Source organism: Pyxicephalus adspersus, chromosome 3 (genome assembly GCF_032062135.1).
Source record: "Pyxicephalus adspersus chromosome 3, UCB_Pads_2.0, whole genome shotgun sequence".
Lineage (NCBI taxonomy): Eukaryota > Metazoa > Chordata > Amphibia > Anura > Pyxicephalidae > Pyxicephalus > Pyxicephalus adspersus.
In genome coordinates, this window is record NC_092860.1 from 67,107,871 (window position 1) to 67,127,986 (window position 20,116).

General features: G+C 37.0%; 1 protein-coding gene across 1 annotated transcript in view; it reads left to right on the forward strand.

Moving 5' to 3' along the window:
• Positions 1-20,116, forward strand: part of SSBP4 (single stranded DNA binding protein 4) — a 256,151-nt gene that overhangs the window by 77,087 nt on the left and 158,948 nt on the right. The window contains exons 3-4 of the mRNA XM_072405033.1: positions 2,534-2,595; positions 17,004-17,088. Of these exons, the coding sequence (XP_072261134.1) occupies positions 2,534-2,595; positions 17,004-17,088 (147 nt within the window). The remainder of the gene's footprint in view (positions 1-2,533; positions 2,596-17,003; positions 17,089-20,116) is intronic.

The window sequence follows — 20,116 nt, forward strand, 5'->3', positions numbered from 1 at the left end:
TTCCTGGGGTTTTCTAGTTTTCTACTTGTATACTTGTAGTGCATTATCTGGACCTACTACTGAGACAGTTGCTCCATAAGGCTATAAAAAGTGTTTGCAGTCAGAGCTGGCATATAAATAGAAGACATTATTTTAACGCTATGACATACTTAGTATATTGTGATGCCATGTCTCCAGATCTACCTGTAATATTTAGGTTCAGTATGTGGCTGAAGGGTCTTATTCCCACTTTGTATGAGGGAAGTAATAGGTGTGAAACCCAGCAGAGTGCTGCCATTCCAAGCTAACATTACCTGCTCATAACACTTGTACTCACAGCGGGAACCTGTGCCGAGCAGCAGCTATAGGACAGCTGCAATACTTTCCTTATTACCTGCTTTTAGCTAACATAAAGACTCTATTATCCTTGTATTACAAGTAAAAAAGAAAAGGTTAAAGTAAGGAAAAGATACAAGCAAATTCCTGTGTGCATGGATGCATGTAATATTTTACCCCAAGCCTTTTTTTCAATCTTTATCTATTCTTTTCTAATGGCCTATATATTGGAGAGAAATAATATTTTTTCTTGCTGTGCTTTTTGTGTTAAATACCTTTTTGATGCTCGCTTACAATGTTATTTGATAAAACAAAAATCTAGCATTTTATTTAAATGTAAAGGATTATAAAAGCAGCTTCCAGGTTTTGTATTAGGTAAAAAAAAATTTAACATTCTAAGGGAACCTACAGTTTTTGGCAACATGACTGATACGAGGGGGTGCTGAGAAGTTCCAGGCTTTGCCCAGAAAGAGGGGAGCCAGAGTTATGAAACACATTTATTCAACATTTTCCCCCCTGAGACTGATGCACTTGGTTCAGCGTAGTTGCAGCTTTTCTACACCGTTCAAATAAAAGTCCTTAAATTGGGCCGCAAACCAGCTCTCAGCAGCATCTTGAGGAGGAAATGTCTTAATTACCTCTTTCAGCTGCTCCAGAAGGTTAGCATATTACTGTCCGATGATACTAGAGCCCTAAGGTAGGTAGTTTAACAACAAAATACCGTCTTTGTCCCAGAAAACGGACACCATGACTTTTTTGGCCGATTTCTGGGTTCAGAACTTCTTCGGCCATGGGGACCCGCTGTGAAGCCATTCCTTTGACTGTTCCTTGGTTTCAGGATCATTGGTGTGGAGCCAGGTTTCACCCTGAGTCACTAACTTAGCCAAAAAGTCCTGTGCAGCTTCCAAATGAGCCAAAATGGCTTTCTATGCTTCAACTCGTTCCTTCTTCTGATCACTGTTCAAACATTTCGGCACCCACTTCCCTGAAAGCTTGCGCATGTCTAGGATAGTGGTGATAACAAACCCAACACGCTCCCATGAGATGTCAAGTATCTGGGCTATCTTTTTTGCGGATATCAAGCCTGAAAGATACATAAAAGCTTGTCAGTTCAAATTTTCCATGATAAAAACTTCTGCATCCTTTGTCAATGTGTTCTTGACAAGCTGTATACTTTCTATCTTTTAAATGTAAAAAAGCACCATTTGGATTCCTTCTGTCTGACAGAGTGATGATGGTAACCATATCCAATATGGAGTTTCTCACATCCCTCCTGTTCCACTTGGCCAACAACAGTAACCAACCTTCGAGTGGGGGCAAACAATAAGCAGATTGGCATATATAATATGATAGAGAGAAACAAGCAGACACAGACATGAATATAACATTATAAAGCGTAAAGCATTTTACAAGTATTTAATTGTAGGTTTTCTCTATTGGCTCTTTTAAAATGGCTTAGTTTGGTTAATTGATAAACTATTGAGTGAGGCATTCCTCAAAAACTGTTGTTCCAGTATCCGGTTCCAACTAATGATGATCAAAACTATTTGGATACATACATTACACCTGAAGAAACATTGCTGTTGACTGTGAAATGGGCAGAGAGATCTGTTGAAGCTAGTGTAATTGGAAATTAAAAGTAAGTGCTAGAGTTTGGAAAAAATAATTTCAGTTTTGCTGTTGGACAAAATTATTCACATTTTCTCATAAGCTTTACAATAAGCTTTGAATTACACAAACCCCTTGGAGATAAAAAGTAATTTAGCCCTTCTTATATTGGCGCTATTTTCACTTGTGTTCGTTTCCAGAATGTATGTTTCACTTTGTTCTTTACTCTAAATATGGCAACCATATTACATACAAATCTATGTAGTGAATTTTGGGTTATCAGCACATATACAGTGATGAACATTCCAGTAACACCAACTACAAATATGGAAAGGGGGTTAGCATTGTGTAACACATAGAGCTGATTGCCTCTAAAGGTTCAGACAATCAAGTTTGCATAAAACCTGGCTAGCAGAACATAAACAGGTTGCTGTTGAATTAAAAATATGTTGTTACTTTAATATACATGTCTAACAAATGTTGTAAATTGGGTTTCTTTTTGTTGGCTGTCCTGCAGCTCTCTTGAGATCATGTGAATAAATGTAACATTTGAATAGGTTTGCCTTTAATTTGTTTACACATGTAATTTTATTTATTTTTTTTATTACAGATACGATGGGAGAAAAATATCACTTTAGGCGAGCCCCCGGGGTTTTTACATTCTTGGTGGTGGTAAGCTTACTTTTTTTAAATTCTAGTTAAAAAATTGTTTTTTTTTATTTATCAAAATAAAGTTTATTTTTTATGAATTTTCTTTTAAAATACATTTTGTGTTTACTGTTATCATTGTGCTTACTACTACACCACTTTCAGTATATATTTCTATGGAGATGTGGGAAGAAATCACATTTTTCTTTTATTGTTGTTATGTATCCTTCTCAAAAAAGTCTATAAAAATATTGAAATATAAAAAAAAATTATTTTAATACAACCACTCTTTTTTTTAACAAACATACTAAATAGTTTTTTTGCATAATGCTGTTGTTATATTAAATTTACCATTTACAAATATGATACATGAAAAAAATTCTATAGATACCTGAAAAAAAAAATTGAATATTTTTTAGTTTTAGATCAAAACTAAAAAAAATCAGTTTCATGTACTTGTTTCAGCCAGTAGCTTTATTTCTTTTTTAAAAAATAATGTTTTTTAAGTTTCCATGGACATTACAAAAATGTAGTCATGTAAAAAAAAATTATACCATTTTACTTGTAAAAGTATTAGTCTACTTTGCAAAGTAAATAGGATGAAGCTAGGTAAAAAAAAAAAGGAAAAAATAATTTTTGTTATTGCATGGTTGAATGATTTTCATGTAGCTTTGTAAGTGATTGGACAAAAATCCAGTGTTTTTAAATTGCTGTTGCATATAAATGGGCATTCTTTGATGCTCTGCGCTAGTAAAACCACCTAATGTTTGCTTTAAAGTTATGACACTTAGTTTAATAAATAAGGCAATTTATTATAATATCTATACAAATATTAACAAGGTGTTTAACCAAGGGCTATAACATAATTGAAAATGACAATACTGTAAACTAATGTTTACCAGTACTGTGCATTATATATTTTTTTTATTTTTTCAATTTATTACATTATTACATTACATAGGCTTAGTCTACATGGCCGTTTTCCCCAGCGTTAAACCTGAGGCTTTAAAGCCCATGTTTGAAATTCCAATGCATTCCAATGGGCCAGTCTACACCAGGACATTTCCTTGAGGCATGTTTATGAGCGTTATCTTTAACGGTCTTTGCAAAATTTTTAAAAACGTGGGAAAATGCAGCCTAGACGTTTTCCAGCATTTTAAAGGCAAGCTCTAAAATGCAAATAAAAGTGCATAGAAATGCAGTAGGAACGTTTACATGCGTTTTTAAAAACATACGTGTAGACCCAGCTTTAAGAATAATTTTAAGGCAAGAGTTTCTGTCTACTAAATGTATGGTTGAACATATAGATAATGATCAATACACACAAGAGAACAGTGTTTCTCAACTAGGGTTCCATGGTTTAATTGACACCTATGATCTTTTTGGCTTTCTGTAAGGGTGACATTATTCCCACTGGTCAAAAATATAAAAGGCTTTCATTCACTACCAGACTAATGTACTATGAGCTGTGGTTTCCTGAACACCTGAACATTATTTCAAGGGTTCCCTCTTGTTAAAAAGGTCAGGAAACATTACAATATTTTCTGCAGAACAGCCTGCCAACTTGCCTAAAACACGTGAATATATTCCTTTTTATAGCTTACATACAGAGGTTCTGTGAAGGTCAAATTGTACTATGTTTTAGATGTATGTTTATAAAAGTATGTTAAAAAAGCATAGCCTCTCATAATGTTTTACAAGTTTTTACAAGTTCCAGTGAGTACACCATCTCTCTAGACTTGTACCCATGGAGTGACTTTGGCTTCTATATGGGGCCTGGGTTCTGTGCTGTGGGGTTTCTGGTGGCCGTTGAGATGAGTCGCAACAATGTTGACATTTTTCAGAGCACACAACTTGCCAATCTGAAGCCGAGGATTTAAACACTGGAAAAGCTCCCAGCTTGATTTGGAAGGACAGGCAATCTGCTGTTGTGGCAGATCCTCCAGTTGTCGATGCATAGCAGACATTTCATCCCTGTGGGCTATTTAGCTAAACTGGAAGCCCTAGTGGTAGGGGATAGTGCATTTCTCTGAGGAGTGTAAGGAGCAGCTGTAAAGTCTGTTGGAGCTGGCGTGTTATCCTTGAGATATCTGGGAACAGTTGAATCTTAGCACCATCAAATTTGACGCTCCTCATATTCCTGGCAATCTGCATTCTCTTCTTTAATGGGAAGTCACGTTACAATTACACAGGAGAGGCTGTGGTTGCAGACCTCTCCTCTCCCTGAAACTGCTGGCTTTGCAGTCCCGTGTTCTGGCATACTTCTGTTACAATCTACACTAAGGTATCCACCAACCACCTTCACTTCCTCTTTGTTCCCCCTATTTGGAACACACCCTTTGAGGGATGTGGAGGGACAACTGGTTATATTAGACTCTATAATTACATCGGACCATACTGTATTCTGTTCTTGTTACTGTTCCGCAAATGTACCGCTACCCCATGAGAAAGCCTTTACTGGGTGAAAGGCATTGGGTACTAACGGGTTTCACATATTCGACATAAACTAACAATGCTAAAATGTAATCTATACTACTTTGTACTGTTTATTGCCAGATGATTAATGTCTTGTGCCCTACAGGGCCACATTTTGATGACAATGTATATGCTTCTGGTCTGAAAGTGTTCAGGGATTGCTGTATGTACAAGAGATTGATTACAAACATGCTTTTTTGCCCAAAAAAAAATCCTCTGTCTGTTGTCTTTTCTCTATTGTACTATTCAGGGTTGGCAAAATCCTCTATTAGAAGGATATTACATTCTGTTAATAGTTTCTACAAACTCCCCACCACCATATTGTCTAGTTCTGTTACAAGTCATGCACCCAGCATATTACATTCCTAGGTCTAAAAGGATGTGCAGGGAGTTCTAGCTTCAGGCAGACCTCCACCTCAAAAATTATTACGGCTCCCCTATTGTCCAGGTCCTCCAGGTGCAGGGAAAACTCTCTCAGGGTAGATGCTTGCAAAACCTGTTCCTGTAACTGGATAATCTGGGATTTTGCCAATTGTAAATCCTAAACTATTGTATCCACCGTATCCCCCAAATTACGGAAGATTATTACTGTTGAATTTCAGCTCTGCAAGTCTCTTTGACCTCTGTGATAAGGTGGCAGAAGTCCTACCTAGTAGGCATGCAGTATAGCTATTCTTGCCAAAGGGACAAGTCAGGGGCAACATCCTGGGGTGTTGCTCCCATATTTTGGGATTTTGGGTTAGGACCACTGTGAGTTGGGAGGGGCCCCTAACATGGGAGTCAATGTGCTCCCATGCAGTCTTCCCACTGTCATGGCATGTCAGAGGGCTAGATTCTCCTCTGGTTGGAAGGGGGCTACCCTGCCAGGTAGGGATCATAGGGAGGGGTTACATACCAATGTATGGTGCACTGGTAAAGTAGGTCCAGCTCCATGGGATTGGCCACCCAGTTGTCCCCATCATGGTGTCCCCCTGATCTGTGCCCTCATTGTCACTGTAGTGTGTAATGAGACAAGCTGGCTAGCTTGAGTGGCTGCTCACAGGTACAGAATAAAAGGAGAGACTGAATCTCTCAGATGGAGACACAATCAAAAATCCTCCCTACTTTAAATCAAACAAAAAAAGTTTATACTGGACAATTTTGTAATTATAAAAAGAAGGAAAACATGTCTGTAAGTAAACTTAGAACATTTGTAAGAATAAGCTATGAACCAGATTAATCCAATCGGACTTAATTATAAGTTTTATATTCTAAAAAGAACATTTCACAATAACAGCATTGATTAGCACTATAAGCACTGATTGTAAGTACTGTTCAAAAACACATTTTTTCAGCCTCTGAATTTGAAAATTTCAACCTTTTAATGCTATTTGAAGAGCTTAAAATGTTTCAAAAAGATTTTTTTTTACTTTAAAAATACCGCTTTAGATACTTTATATGTTATACTCCACTGTTGTACCAATAAATATTTTGAAATACATGTGGTCATAGTTTTAAGAAGTTCTCCATTGCAGACATAATACAGATAGGTGGCTGACATTCTGTAAGTCAGTATGAGTGGCTTCAAGCTCGCTCCCGGGAGTCAAATAAAATACAGGAGCAACATACAGATCACACTTTGAGTAGAGACAGCAAATAATCTGTCGTGAATTGTAATTTGTTTAGTTAAGGTTGCTCAAAGTTTTCTAATATATAATGGTTAGTACAGTTTCCTAGTGTATATCCTTTGGTTAAAGACAACAAAAGTTGTTTTTTTTTTAAAGTGCAAGCAAACTAAAAAACAAAAAAACTCACTCAGCTTTACTTTTGGAGATCCAACCCTCTAGAGCAGGGGTCGGCAAACTTTCATAGCCAATAGGCTATTTCAGAATGGGCGGAAGCACACTAGGCTGGACTCTGAATCCCGCCCTAATGGCTCCGCCCAACACCAGGGAATGCCCCCTGAAGTGAAATCCCTCTCCTCCGTATGCATTGCAGAGGAGAGGGATTTCCCTTCAGGGAGCCTTACCTATTTACTGCGCCGGCGGAAGTATCAATGCCAGCTGCGGTAAATAGGGGAGCAACAGCAAGGAGGTGGCTCCTGTAGTTCATAACGCCCCCTGGAAGATCCGGCCAGCATTAGGCCGGATCAGCCAGGGGGCATTAGGCTGGAACAAACTACCGGCTTGGCTGTATCTGGCCTAAAGGCGGGAGTTTGCCGACCCCTGCTCTAGAGGATCAGGTCCCGCGTTCTGAAATCTAACTCGCACTGCAAGAGATCAGGGGACGTAGCCTGCGGTGGATGGGGAAAAAAAAGAATACTGATCTCACTGCGCATGCCAGAGGAATCAGCCAGAAGCCTTCTGGGATACGTGAGGTATTTATCCTAGGAAGCTCTGTGCTCTCATTTTGTCTTTATCAGGATCAAGACAAAAGGTGAGGGGCTTTAAAAAAGGTAATTTTTACCTTACATAAAACTAGTGAGGCTATTGAACATTGGGTATATGCCTTGCAATTTCTGTTAGGTACCCTGATTTTGGTAGGTCTACTTTAAGTGTCTGTAGCTTTAGGTTAAATTAATGTGTTTCTGTATTTGTCTATTTTTTTGTATGCATGTTTGTGTATATGTTTGGATAGTATTAATTATGTTGTGCTTCAAATAGCATTTGTGCTATTTTTGATTATATGTCCTTGTCTGTATGTCTGTGTGCTACCATTATTTTACAAAAAGATCTCTATCATACTAAACAGGTAAAAAAATGTAGGGTAAATGTAGCTATAAAGACTAACATATACAGTAATAAGAATAAATGTAAACTACATAGGGAAGAGGTAAAAGATGAGTAGAAAATGCAAAAATAAAAGATGACATGACAAGTTATTCTGGTTGGACAATAGTAAAACCATAAGGTTGATTTATTCATGTTATGGCCTTCCACCTAGGTAGCAAGGAATGAATGGTTATTTAGCCTAAGGTGTAAAAAATGTGTAGAATAACCCTATTCCTCACTCCTGCATGTTTCTTTCCTTCCTATGGAATCAATCCAGGAGACAAACAGTACAATTTCCTCTGCTTTAAACTGCCCCTAAATTAAACAAGCATCTTGTCCTTTGGCTAACTGCTCTTATAATTTCATTACTATAGCATCGTTAGAACATAAAAAAAACTCTGCCCATCAAAATGAGCTGCCCTGTTACACATTACTGTTCACTTCTAACACTTGAACTCCAATTTCCCTGGGATGGGGGGTGTAAGAAACCAAAAATGTGTGGGGAACATCTGTTGCCTCCAGCCCCCACAATTTCATCACTATGGCATCATTAGAACATAAACTCTGGCCACTAAAACAAAATGGGGTTCAGGTACTGGAAGGGTACAGACATGTGTAACCGGGAGGTGCTTTTGGATAGTTTTTTTATGTTGTAATGATGCCATGGGGATGAAGGTTTGGGGGTGTTAGCCACAAGTGTCCCCCACATGCACCTTTATTTTTGTTTCCCTGCACCTCTCTGTTCCAGAGAAATAGGGGTTCAAGGCAGAGAAGCAGACAGGGTAGCATAGTATGACAATTATTGTTCTGTAAAAAGGTAGGTATAAATTTAGGGGTCCCACCCCAATGGTTCTTACTATGTAAGTGGTCCTGGGTGGGCACAATTTGCATTTTAAATTTTGGGCTCTTAGACATACTTTCTTTTGAAACATCAACCCCAACGTTCAATTTTCACAAGTTTTAAACTTGTGACCCCTATTACTTGAAATTCTTGGTTAATTTAGTTAAAATTCTTGGTTAAAAACGAGTTACTAGTAGCTATGAGGGTACCTTGTACCCTAAAAATTTTGTCATTACGACCAACGATTTAGGAGATCTGGACGTTTGATTACAGCGAGTTGTTAGGCTGCAGAATATGACAAGCAGCTTTTACACTCACATAGCTATCACACTGCGCTGCCGATGACATCATTACACACTGTGAATAACCTTCACAGACAGTTTTTTTTTTTTTAAAGAATGGATAACAATGGGCAGTGGTGAGAGGGGGACACTGGCTGTCACATGCGTGATGCTATTAAAGCATCACCACATTTTACCATTATATAAAAGAGTGACTTTCCATTTTATATAATGGAAAAATTTGTTTTTTTTTGTTTTTCCATTTTTTTTAAAGAGGATCTCTTCCCTTCCGTCTTTACTGCCATGGTGGTAAAAACTGGAGGAGGAAATCCGCAGCCTCCTGGGATATTTGTGTCACATACTAAGAGGCTGTGGGCTGCTCCTTCTGCACATGCATCATCAAAAGCTTTCTCATAATTTAAGAAAAAGAAAAAGTGCTCAATCTCATGCATGTGAAATGCAAAGCAGCGCTGGACGTTACAGTTGGAATCACAAAAAAGAGGGAAGCTGAGCCAGCATGGGACACATCTGAAGTTAGGGTGAATTCACACTGGTGGTAAAGTTGCTGCTTCATTTCCCCTTCCTCACATCAGGAACCACTGATGTTTAAAATACTGCTAGCTCTGAAAAAGCCCAGCACTTGCTGCCTGGTACCAATCCCAGGTTTCTAGCAGTAGTCACTCGAGAACAGTAAATGGCAGTTGTTTTGCTGCTAAAGTGAACTAAGCTTCACTTGTTACACCACATTGATCACACTATTACACTACTTCAAGGCATTACACACTTAAAACTTTGAACACTAGGAAGTTAGATGAAAATACACAGCACTGGACAGTTGGAGTTTAATACATAGAATGGAAAATTTGACATACTAACAGGGTGGACAATAGAAAGTTGGAACAAAGTATAGGGGGTAGGTAGAACAATAGGGGTTACTGGATACCTGTGGCATAAACTACTGGGAACACTACATTTTCTGTCTTGCCCCGCCCACTTTTTGACCACCCGGCTACAGCTTTTCCCCACCCAGCTGAACAAAATTTCTAGGGAGAACACTGAAATTTTTTTAAATCCAATATTTTATTCACAAACCTATTTTAATATATTTTAAAATTTATATAAAAACCTCATCACATATATGACACAATAGAAACAAAGTAAACTCTCCACCACATGAGGTTAATTGTGTACAGCGCCTCTTCCATGCATACTAGTCTATCAGACACTATTCCACATTATATATTTCCTAAGCCCAGTCATCTGTGAAACAGTAACACGTTTCACAGATGAGATGACTTTATAAGGAGTATATGGTGAAGGTAAGTGATTTCTAAAACAAAAAAAAATCACACATTCTATAAAATAGTACATCAAAATATATCCATGGAAATATTATAAAGTTTACATAACACTTACATAGATACAAATGTATAGAAGAAGCATAAACAATACTCAGCCAAAATAAATTCCCTACTTCAGATCAGCTGGACTTAAGGGTCAGATCAAGGCATTCTCAAAAACATATTATCATCAGTCATTCAAAAAATCGTCTCCTGCTGGAAAGGCTGCTTCTCAAGTTTTGCAGGTAGGTGCCTATCTATTATTATAGTAATAAGGAAGCTGTCACTTGGAAAAATCTCCCAAAGAGTTTATATATCATAACATTCAAATTGTATACAAATATCTAAAGTGTACTGAATATACTTTTGGTGATATATAGGGATCAATACACAAAATATATATGTATATATCTCCACGGATCTTTTCATATATATATATATATATATATATATATATATATAAAATATAATGCAATGCAGCACTATATAATAAATAAATAGAAAGATCAAGCCACGTGTGCGCAGTGGAACACAAACAGCGTTCCACCACTCTTTCTCTCAATAGGTCCCAGATAGATGACTGGTAATGAAATAATTATACAATATTCATACAGTATAAAGTATAAAAAAATAAACAAATATTAAAGAAATTATTTAAAACTAAGTACATCTTTTAATCCAGAATATTGATTAGCCTTAAGATAAAATATCTACCTAGTCTAACATAGTAAAATTTGCTTATCAATATCACCACCTGTTGGATCTACATAAAATCTAAAGCAAAAAACCAAACTGCATTTGCATTGTATTTATGCTCTAATCCTATGTGTCTACCTAAAGCAGTTCTGATTTTCCCATTAGTATCAAGAATAATGTGCTTACAACATAGTATATACCACATTCACAAAATGCCAAGTACACAACTCCCCTGTAGTGCCACAATCAACAAAGTGTTTTTGCTGAAAGTGAATGTTAATGTGTACTGAGCCATTGAAAGTTTAATCAATTGGGTCAAAAAAGTTGGATCCATTTACATTGGTTACAGAATTCCATTTAAAAGTCCATAAGTGGTTACAAAGCTCTTACTTGTCATCTAAAAAATGCCTCCTAACTAATTTATCTTCTCCTATATAAGGAACTTTTTTTATAAACAATTTGTGGCCTGAAATGTATTTTCTAATGAATGTATCACAAATAAGGTGAGGCAAATATTTAGAGCAAATGTTTTGAATATGCACAATTATTTCTGGTGTATTCAGTGACAAGTCTAATTGTATTATTTTGTTTATTTTGCTTACGGGCAAAAATAAGTTGATGCCTATACTGTAAGTTTACTTTATGATAGGCCTTCTTTATTATTATTTTTAATGTAACCCCTCTGTGATAACCATGTAATTCTTCAGCTTGTACTTCATAATCATTATCATCCGAGCAATTTCTCCGAATTCTGAGATACTGAGAGTAAGGAATACTCTTAATCAGAGTGGTAGGGTGAGCACTAGTAGGAAATAATATTGTATTTCCTGCTGTGGCTTTCTGGTATATGGAAGAGGCCAAAGTATTGTCCAAAGGTTTCAGGATTTAAATATCCAAAAAAGAAACTTTTGAATCATTGTATACCACGGTAAATTTTAAATTATATGTGTTAGTTTCCTATAGTAATTCTACAGTGCCTGTCCAAATAGGAAAAATATAATCAATGATACCTCTTCCATAGAAGAATATGGGAGAGGTACATAGATAGTGTATCTTGGGAAAACATGTCTCTTTCCCATCCTCCCAAGAAGATATTTGCATAGGTGGTAGCACAACAAGTGCCCATGGCCACTCCTAGGACTTGTAAATAATATTTACTGTCAAACATGAATGTATTTCTAGTTAAGATGAAGTTTAGGAGTTGACAAATAAAGTCAACATAAGGCCACAATGTGTGATCTCTTTCCACCAGAAATTTCCCAATTCTTTGCACTCCCAAATTATTGGAAATGCTTGAAAGAGCTTCTACATCTATCGTTAATAGAATTGCTTCAATACTCATTTTAGGAAGATCAGGCATGTCATCAAAAAAAAAAGTCAATCCAAGCACATGTGGTCCCAGAAATAGATCCACTAGTCTATTGACATTACTGGTTAGACTTCCAATCCCCAATAAAATGGGTCGACCAGGGGGATGAAGGAGATGAGATGAATTTTGGGCGAAGCATCAAATGTTGGTTATCTAGGACAGAAATTGTATAAAAATTCAAATGTATCCTTATTAATGATTTTTTCTTGAAATCCCTTAAGAATTAGTAAAAAAATATTCCCTTTCAATATTATATAGCATTTTCAAGGAAGAGAACGCAAATTCAGTTTCCTAGATCTCTACATTATGGAAGGCCCATAGGCAGTCATTCAGGGAAAATATTGGAGTCCACTAAGCTCAAAATTATTACAGCGTACACAACTTACCCACACTATGGGGAAACTGGAACAATTCCTATTCGCCTAGGGGATCAAGACTGAATGAGAGTGCAGAGCCCCCCAGGATACCTACATCACGCATCCCGGGAGGCTCTGGGTGCTCCTTCTGCACATGCCCTAATCTCGGACATTTGCAGGAGGGGCATTTTTCCTATTAAGGGAAAGAGATGCAACCACAGTATTTTTCCCCTTTACAGTGGGCTACCTCACCGGATCTCGCACCTGCGTAGTGCGAGATCAGGTGACGTGCTAAGAAGACCGAGGAAGTAGATGGAAGTGAACAATGAAGATGGCAGTCGAAGAGGAATTTTAGGACGACGCAGGACCAGATTGCAGAAGGAATCGGCACCATTGAGGGACCTGCAAGATTAAATGTAAGTGTCATTTTTTTTGTTTTCGGTTTAGTTCCGCTTTACCAAACCTATTAGTAAGTATGAAGTCCTGGCCACTGTCTCAAATCTGCCATTACACAGGCCACAGGTCCAGATGGCTTCCTGTATCGTTATTACGAGACTTTTGAATCTGTAACCAGGTGGAAGTATTTGTGGGACTACAAGTGTCAGGAATTGTCAAAGAACGACAACAAACACTCAGGCACTGCCTAATTAAAAGTTAGTACTTATCTTTATTGAATGAGCACAATGGTCCAAAAAAGCAACAGTTCCAGCAGCGAGATCACATGACCTGGTTTACCCCAGGGAGTGCCCATTTTCATATCATCAAACTGGGAAGAATCAGGCGAGGAGAAGCTTGCATTTCTTTACGCATACCCATAAAATGCCAGTGTCAGCACTCAACTGTAAGATATCTGGAGTTAACAAATATACACTGATCTTAACTAATCAAATTGTTATGTGACCATTGATAGCTCACTTTGACCAAATCTTATTGTTACATTATAATGTAAAAAAAAAAAAGTTTTCAATTGTTAGTATGAAATTTTATTTTGTTTTTTACCTGCTGCTTTCTTTCTTATGACCCATCTGGCATTACAGCCATAACTTTCTTCTTGTCAGGTCACTCCCACCCCAAAAGTATGGGAAGGAGGACACAACATTTTCACAAGAGCACAGACCAGACAGTTTTCACACAAATCCACTTGTATATCCACAAAACGTGTATTTAGTATTCCATTTTTTTTGTATTTAACTTGTGTTGATTATGAATATTATCTGCAAAAATATGGATATTATATCACTCTTCCAATGCACATATATATTCAATAAATGTAGGTTTGTGCACAAATATTAGCTAGTCATTCAAACAGTTTATTTAAGAAACACATTGAAACATAAAATGCACAGCAATTTTGTTTGATATAGAGATAGGAACTTCAATCAACAAAGTATACAGTAAATGAAAATAAGGTTGTTAGTAGGTAACCCCCTGTAGTAATCTAATAATGGTTAGTACATAATACAGCAATTACAAAACAGCAAAACAACATAACAATAACATAGACATATATAATACAATGTAGGAATGCATTCGGGAATATCTTATAGCTACCTGTTAAGATGTAAATCGGTACCCCAGAAGCCTTATTTCCTAAGAACAGACTTGCTAACTTCCTACATGACTCCATGCTTCTTGCATGGCTAACTATTTCTTGCTTACCCAGTGACTCATACTCACAGGCTTCCTTCTGCTGCTGGCTTCTGGATGGCTCTGGCTTGCTTCTGGCTCCCTACCATTCTCCCAGTTACCAGTTTTATACAATTAATTCCCATTGGATATCATTGGGGCTCTTGGATTGGTTACTAGGTGTGATTTGTAAGATGACTATTGGTTGACACCCAAACCGAGTAAGGACCCTCAAAACCGGCCAAGTATCACCCAATAGCGCTGCTTAACTAATATCCTAAAACTTTCAGTAGAATCCTAGCCAGCAGGTTTGAGATATACCTACCCAGGATTTAAGTACCAAGTTGAGTTCATTGTGAAATGCCAGGCAGGTGACAAGGGGCACAATTTTTTTAATTGACACGCTTAACAAACTGGACATGGAAGTAGTAGTCCAAAGTCTGGGAGCAGAGAAATCATTTGATGGGCTTAGCTGGCCTTCATGATGCTGACATTAAGGTGAATTGGGATCTGAGACCCCTTTCTAGATTCCACTTCTGCATTATACTTCCAACCCACTGCTGAAGGTAAACTTTACTACAGAAGTTCTACTTTCTTAATGGCACCAGACAGGGCTGTCCAATTTCACCATTGCCATTTGCTTTGTGCATAGAACGGCTGGCGGCAACCATTCAACAACATCCTGATATCAGTGGTGTGCCCAATAGAACCAAAGTTTACCATAGCGCTGTACGTGGACGGCGTATATCTAAAACTAACTAACCCTCACTAAACACTACCTAATTACCATAAGGTGTTAGATGAGTATGGCATCCTCTCTGGTTACAAAATTAACTCCACCAAAACGCAAGCTCTTCCTAATATTTGCCATTGAATCTCTTACATCTGAGATACCGAGCAACAGTTTGCCCCACATGACTCGGCCTTTGCACGGTTGCAAACTCTTTCATTTCGAGCAGAGTGTTCATCCATGTGTATGTGTAGACTGATCTCTAGACATTCTCAGAGGTGCACAAGAAATTTGAAATTCCACGCTCCTCTTTCTATAGCTACCTGCAGATCAGACATTATGCTCAGATTTCCTGCCCTCATCTCCTTTGATAAACTCTGTGTTGAACGGCCTTCTCAAAGGGGTTTGATATTTAGAATATACCAAATATTGCAAACTGGACTGGAGTTTGAGCCTGCATGGTAATTTATGTAAAAAAAAAGACAGCCATGCAAGACAGGGCCCCCCTTTACTGCAAGAATTCCCTTGTTTTGGTTGAAAAGTCAGTTTAAATAACCCTGGATAACTAACCACTACAGGTACAAATGTGTATTTGGAACAGTCTCTGTAATTAAATTAATTTATATACTTTATTATTTACACCATTAAATTACATTACATTTCATCAATTAAATTAAAGAATTACTAACTAACATGTAACAGTTGTTAATTTAACAGTTTTATGAATAATAATATTGCTATTGCAGTAAAGTTTTTTTTTTCTTCTGAATTTATGTGGGTGTATGTCTGTGGGAGGGCAGATGATACAGCTACTTGCCAGGGATGCAAGAGACCCTTTTATCTATCATGATGTATTAGCAATAAAAACTACATTGGCCACACTGTAATTCTCTACCAGCAGAGTGATTGTTCATTCCTTTCTATTCTGTTCGAGTTGTACTACTTTTTTTCTAGTGTTCTTAGAATGCTATTTAGAATATCAATCACTGCCAATATACAGACCCTGCAATTTTTTTCATTTTTACCATGTGGCCAAATGTCTATCATTTAAAGGACAGACAACTTGGAATATAAAGTTGACCAAAGTGTGGATGCTTTTTAAATAGGTTGATTACAAAAATCTAAAGCAGCTATTCTAAACAAGGCTTTTGTGGAACCCTAGGGTTCCTTTAGAGGGATTTCCTGAGCAATGACTGATTGAAGTGACATTCTATGGTGTCTGCATAGTCACATAGTCATAACTACTTATTCCAATAATGTTTTTAGGTGTCTGTAGCATTGGAATTCTGACTGCTTTATGTTCACACTAAGCACTAGTGCAAGTTGCGTTATTCCCTCTGACCCCTTGTGAATTGTAGAGGTTTCTTGAAACCTAAAACTTATTTCAAGTATTCCACTGGCATCAAAAGGTTGGGAAAGGATGATCTAGAGTTTCAGAGCAAAGGGCTTTTCAAGGATAAATCTTTCTGCTTTAGGCATGCTCACTCCTAATAACCAAAATTGGCTATTACCCCAAATTTTAGGAGATCTGCTTTTTCCAAATATTTACCTAATTTCTTCATATGAATGTAGTGAAATACACCATCTTCATCGTTCTCTAGTCAGGTAGTAGCAGTGCAAATCTAGGCATGCATGTTTGCCTAGAATTTACTAGTCTTTATAAAAAGTCCACCTGAATTTTTCTTTTATCATCATATCAATAGCACTTCCTAAACTGCTAAACTTTGCTGGCGCACACACATACACACATTGTACCACTAATATGGTATATTTGTCTTCTGGTTGACCAGTATTACTAATGGTAGATGCAAAGTAATTTAACTAACAAATTCATATTTTTTGTTATTTGTACAATGCACTGGCACTTTATTCCTGTCTTTATTAGCAATTGTGTTACTTTTATTAGGATTTATCTTTTAAAATATTCTTTTACTTCATTTACTAATTTGTGTGTTTTTTTTTCTTCAGCGTTTTTTGGGATTTGTATTGTGCAGCACCTGATAGGAGAGAGACTTGTGAACACTCTAGTGAAGCCAAGGCTTTTCATGACTACGTAAGTCATACTATTCTTGCTGACTTTTGCTTTCACTGTGCGGCTTGTGTAATTTATCCCAATTTGCCTGTATAAACATAAGTAAAACATTAAGGTCACCTATCTATTTCTTGAAAATGTGATTACTCACATCTAATGCAAATGATTGTTTGGTTAAAAGAAATTACCTTTTTAACTTTGGTTAAAAGAAATTAAATGTTTTTGCATACATGAAGTAGCAGTACTGTGCAAGGTTTAATTATATGAGATTTTAAAATCATAGTTTTTTAAGATAGAAAAATTACAACAATTTCTTGCATTATTTAATTTAACAAATTTTCCATTTGGTATTTATCTCCGCCACTTTAACAATGTTTTACTGATCTTTTATGAGGCTTTGGTTGATCATAGAGAAACAGCTGGAATGGTTTAAAAATGAAAGAAAAGAAACCACACCATGAGTCAAGAAAAGCCTGTTGCGTGCATATATTGTACTTGGCTGTATCACTTTTATGTATGATTCAGGCTGGACATATACTCCAGTGGGCAGACTGTGAGCTTTCTGTTTAATTGGGGCCTTAGTGGTTCAGAAAATATGTTACTGATGGAAGCTTGTTTAAAAGTATAAAGGCAACCTTCACATATTTTGTCAACTTCTCCTCCGCTAGATGCAGACAGGTTACACACAAGGAGCTGAATGTGAATAATGTATCATCTGTTAAAGTTCTACCACTTGTGGGTTTGCTTTGTGCTTTTCTATCCACTGCTATCTATGTGGATTTCAGATTCGCAGATTCACATCACAAACATGTTACTGCACTTTCAACATTTAGGACTGTGCTTATACCTTTTGTTGTCTAGGGCTTGTTGACTGTTTACACACTGTGCTTCATGTATCTGTACCTGGCCACTTTATGTGCGTCCATGCAGGGATTCATTATTTGCTGCATCATACAATAAAACACAAGTGGTATGTGTATTAGGAATACCCTTCCCTACGTTAAAGCTAATATTGATGTATTCTTCAAGGATCAGCTTGCACTGCAAACATTAATTAACTGTCAATTATTATTTCTATATTATTTTGAGTGTTTTTGTATCCCTATAACTGTTTCATAATTGCTGCATTTAAAAGTTGATGTAAGATATTCTATTATGACTGGTATATCGTGGTGTATAAGGTATATATCATGTAGTGAAGAGGTCACTTTGGACTATATCTAATGTACTGTATTTGTAGTTAGAATGAAACGTTGTAGGTGGGTGGCACCCCCTGTATTGTGACCAAACTCTTTAGTAACCACCCAAAAACAGCCGGGTGGGTGCTGAAAAGTGCCGGGTGGTGCGCCCTGCTAAAAGGGCCTGGGGAGAACCCTGTATTAGGCTGTCATGTGCCCCCACACTCATTTTTCCAGTTCATCTGAAAGGGAACAAAGCCAGGAATTTCTCAGCATCCCCTCGTAAAGACCCAGCAGCCAATGGCAGCACAGGAGCACTAATCAGCTCCTGAAATCCCCTTCAGCTGTGCACAGCCTCAGAGTGTGTGCTGGGGATGCCAAGAAAGTACCGTACATTTCAGGCTGTACAGATAAAAGGAAGCAGAAGATTCTTCTATTTTCTTGCTGCTGCAAGTGTCTACACTGGACAGAATAAATAGGAAGAGATACTGCAGTGGTGCACAGCACAGGATTGCTGGCCCCATAAGCATCTCCTAACAATCACATATTGCTTTTCTTGGCACATATTTATGATGTATATATAGCCATAAGGGTTTATTTATTTTGTGATATAATTTTAGTAAAACTGAGAGATGGTTGACTTTATTATTTGTTTGTGTCTTCCCAAAGTAATGCACTGTTTGATTGTTGTCACTGAAACAGGTGTTGTTCTTATACTCTGGATGAGAACAATTATATTATGGAATGTAGCACACATTTAAAAACCCTTTTTTAAGCTGTGGGTGGTTGTTTCAGTTGGATGAGAAAGTTAGTGTTACTGCTAAACTGCAGACATAAATTAGTTTGGGGTGCTGATATGTGTAATCAATTCAATATATGCACTGACAAGGTGTTGCTGAGATTGTTCATGAAAATTGTACTCTTTTGTAACACCTTATGGATCGTTAAGGCACCACTGAAGCATACTATGCACTGGATCTGTCTTTTGAATGTCCATGATCATTACAATCTCCACATACAAGTTCTCCTGAACCAGTTTTTAACTTAACTTTTTTTTTACACTTTCTTACTTCATAATGATGCTATTAATTCTTATATAATCAATTACTGTCTTTGGAGAAAATAATGAGATACCAAATGTACTTATTGAGGACTTGAGTAATGATATTTAATTGCAGTGCTTGGTGAGTAAAAACGTAAAGTTTGTAGACATGAAGAGATACTTAATTTACCTAAACTAATGAACTCTTGTAAACAAATGTATAGTTACCTGCATCTCACAGCAATCTCTACATCTCAAAGCTGAAAGACAACCATGGATGATTCCTATAGACCTCTACAAGGACTGTCTACTGTCTCTGAGCTGAGGCTTAGAGAAAGAAATCAAGACACTGCTGCTGCAGTGTTTGAAATGCTGACCCAAAACAAGCAAGGTGATAAGAAAAATGAAAGGAAACTAGTATTTATAGAAGTCAGGAATAGCAGCCTTCATACCTTTTTTAAAAAGTAGGTGGGTCGTGCAAAGACAACTTTTGTTGTTTTAAATATAGTGTTAAGAATATTACTCTTCAGGGCCCTGTTATTACATGTTTGGACAAACTTGTCCAGAACAACATAAAGTGGATAAGTGGATTGTTTAGGTTAAACAAAAATTTACTACCAAAAAAAAATACATAATAAAATGTTGGTTTGCAGTTTTATGTGATAGTCTTTAGAGGACAGGAATACATTCTTCATTAAACAAATTGTGGTACACTTAACAGAGATTTCTCTAGAACTCATGTTTTAAAGGTCAAACTCAACAAAACGTATTTTTCTCAACTTAACTATGTAAAATGTACAATATATTTAAAAAAGCAGCGGGTACCAGT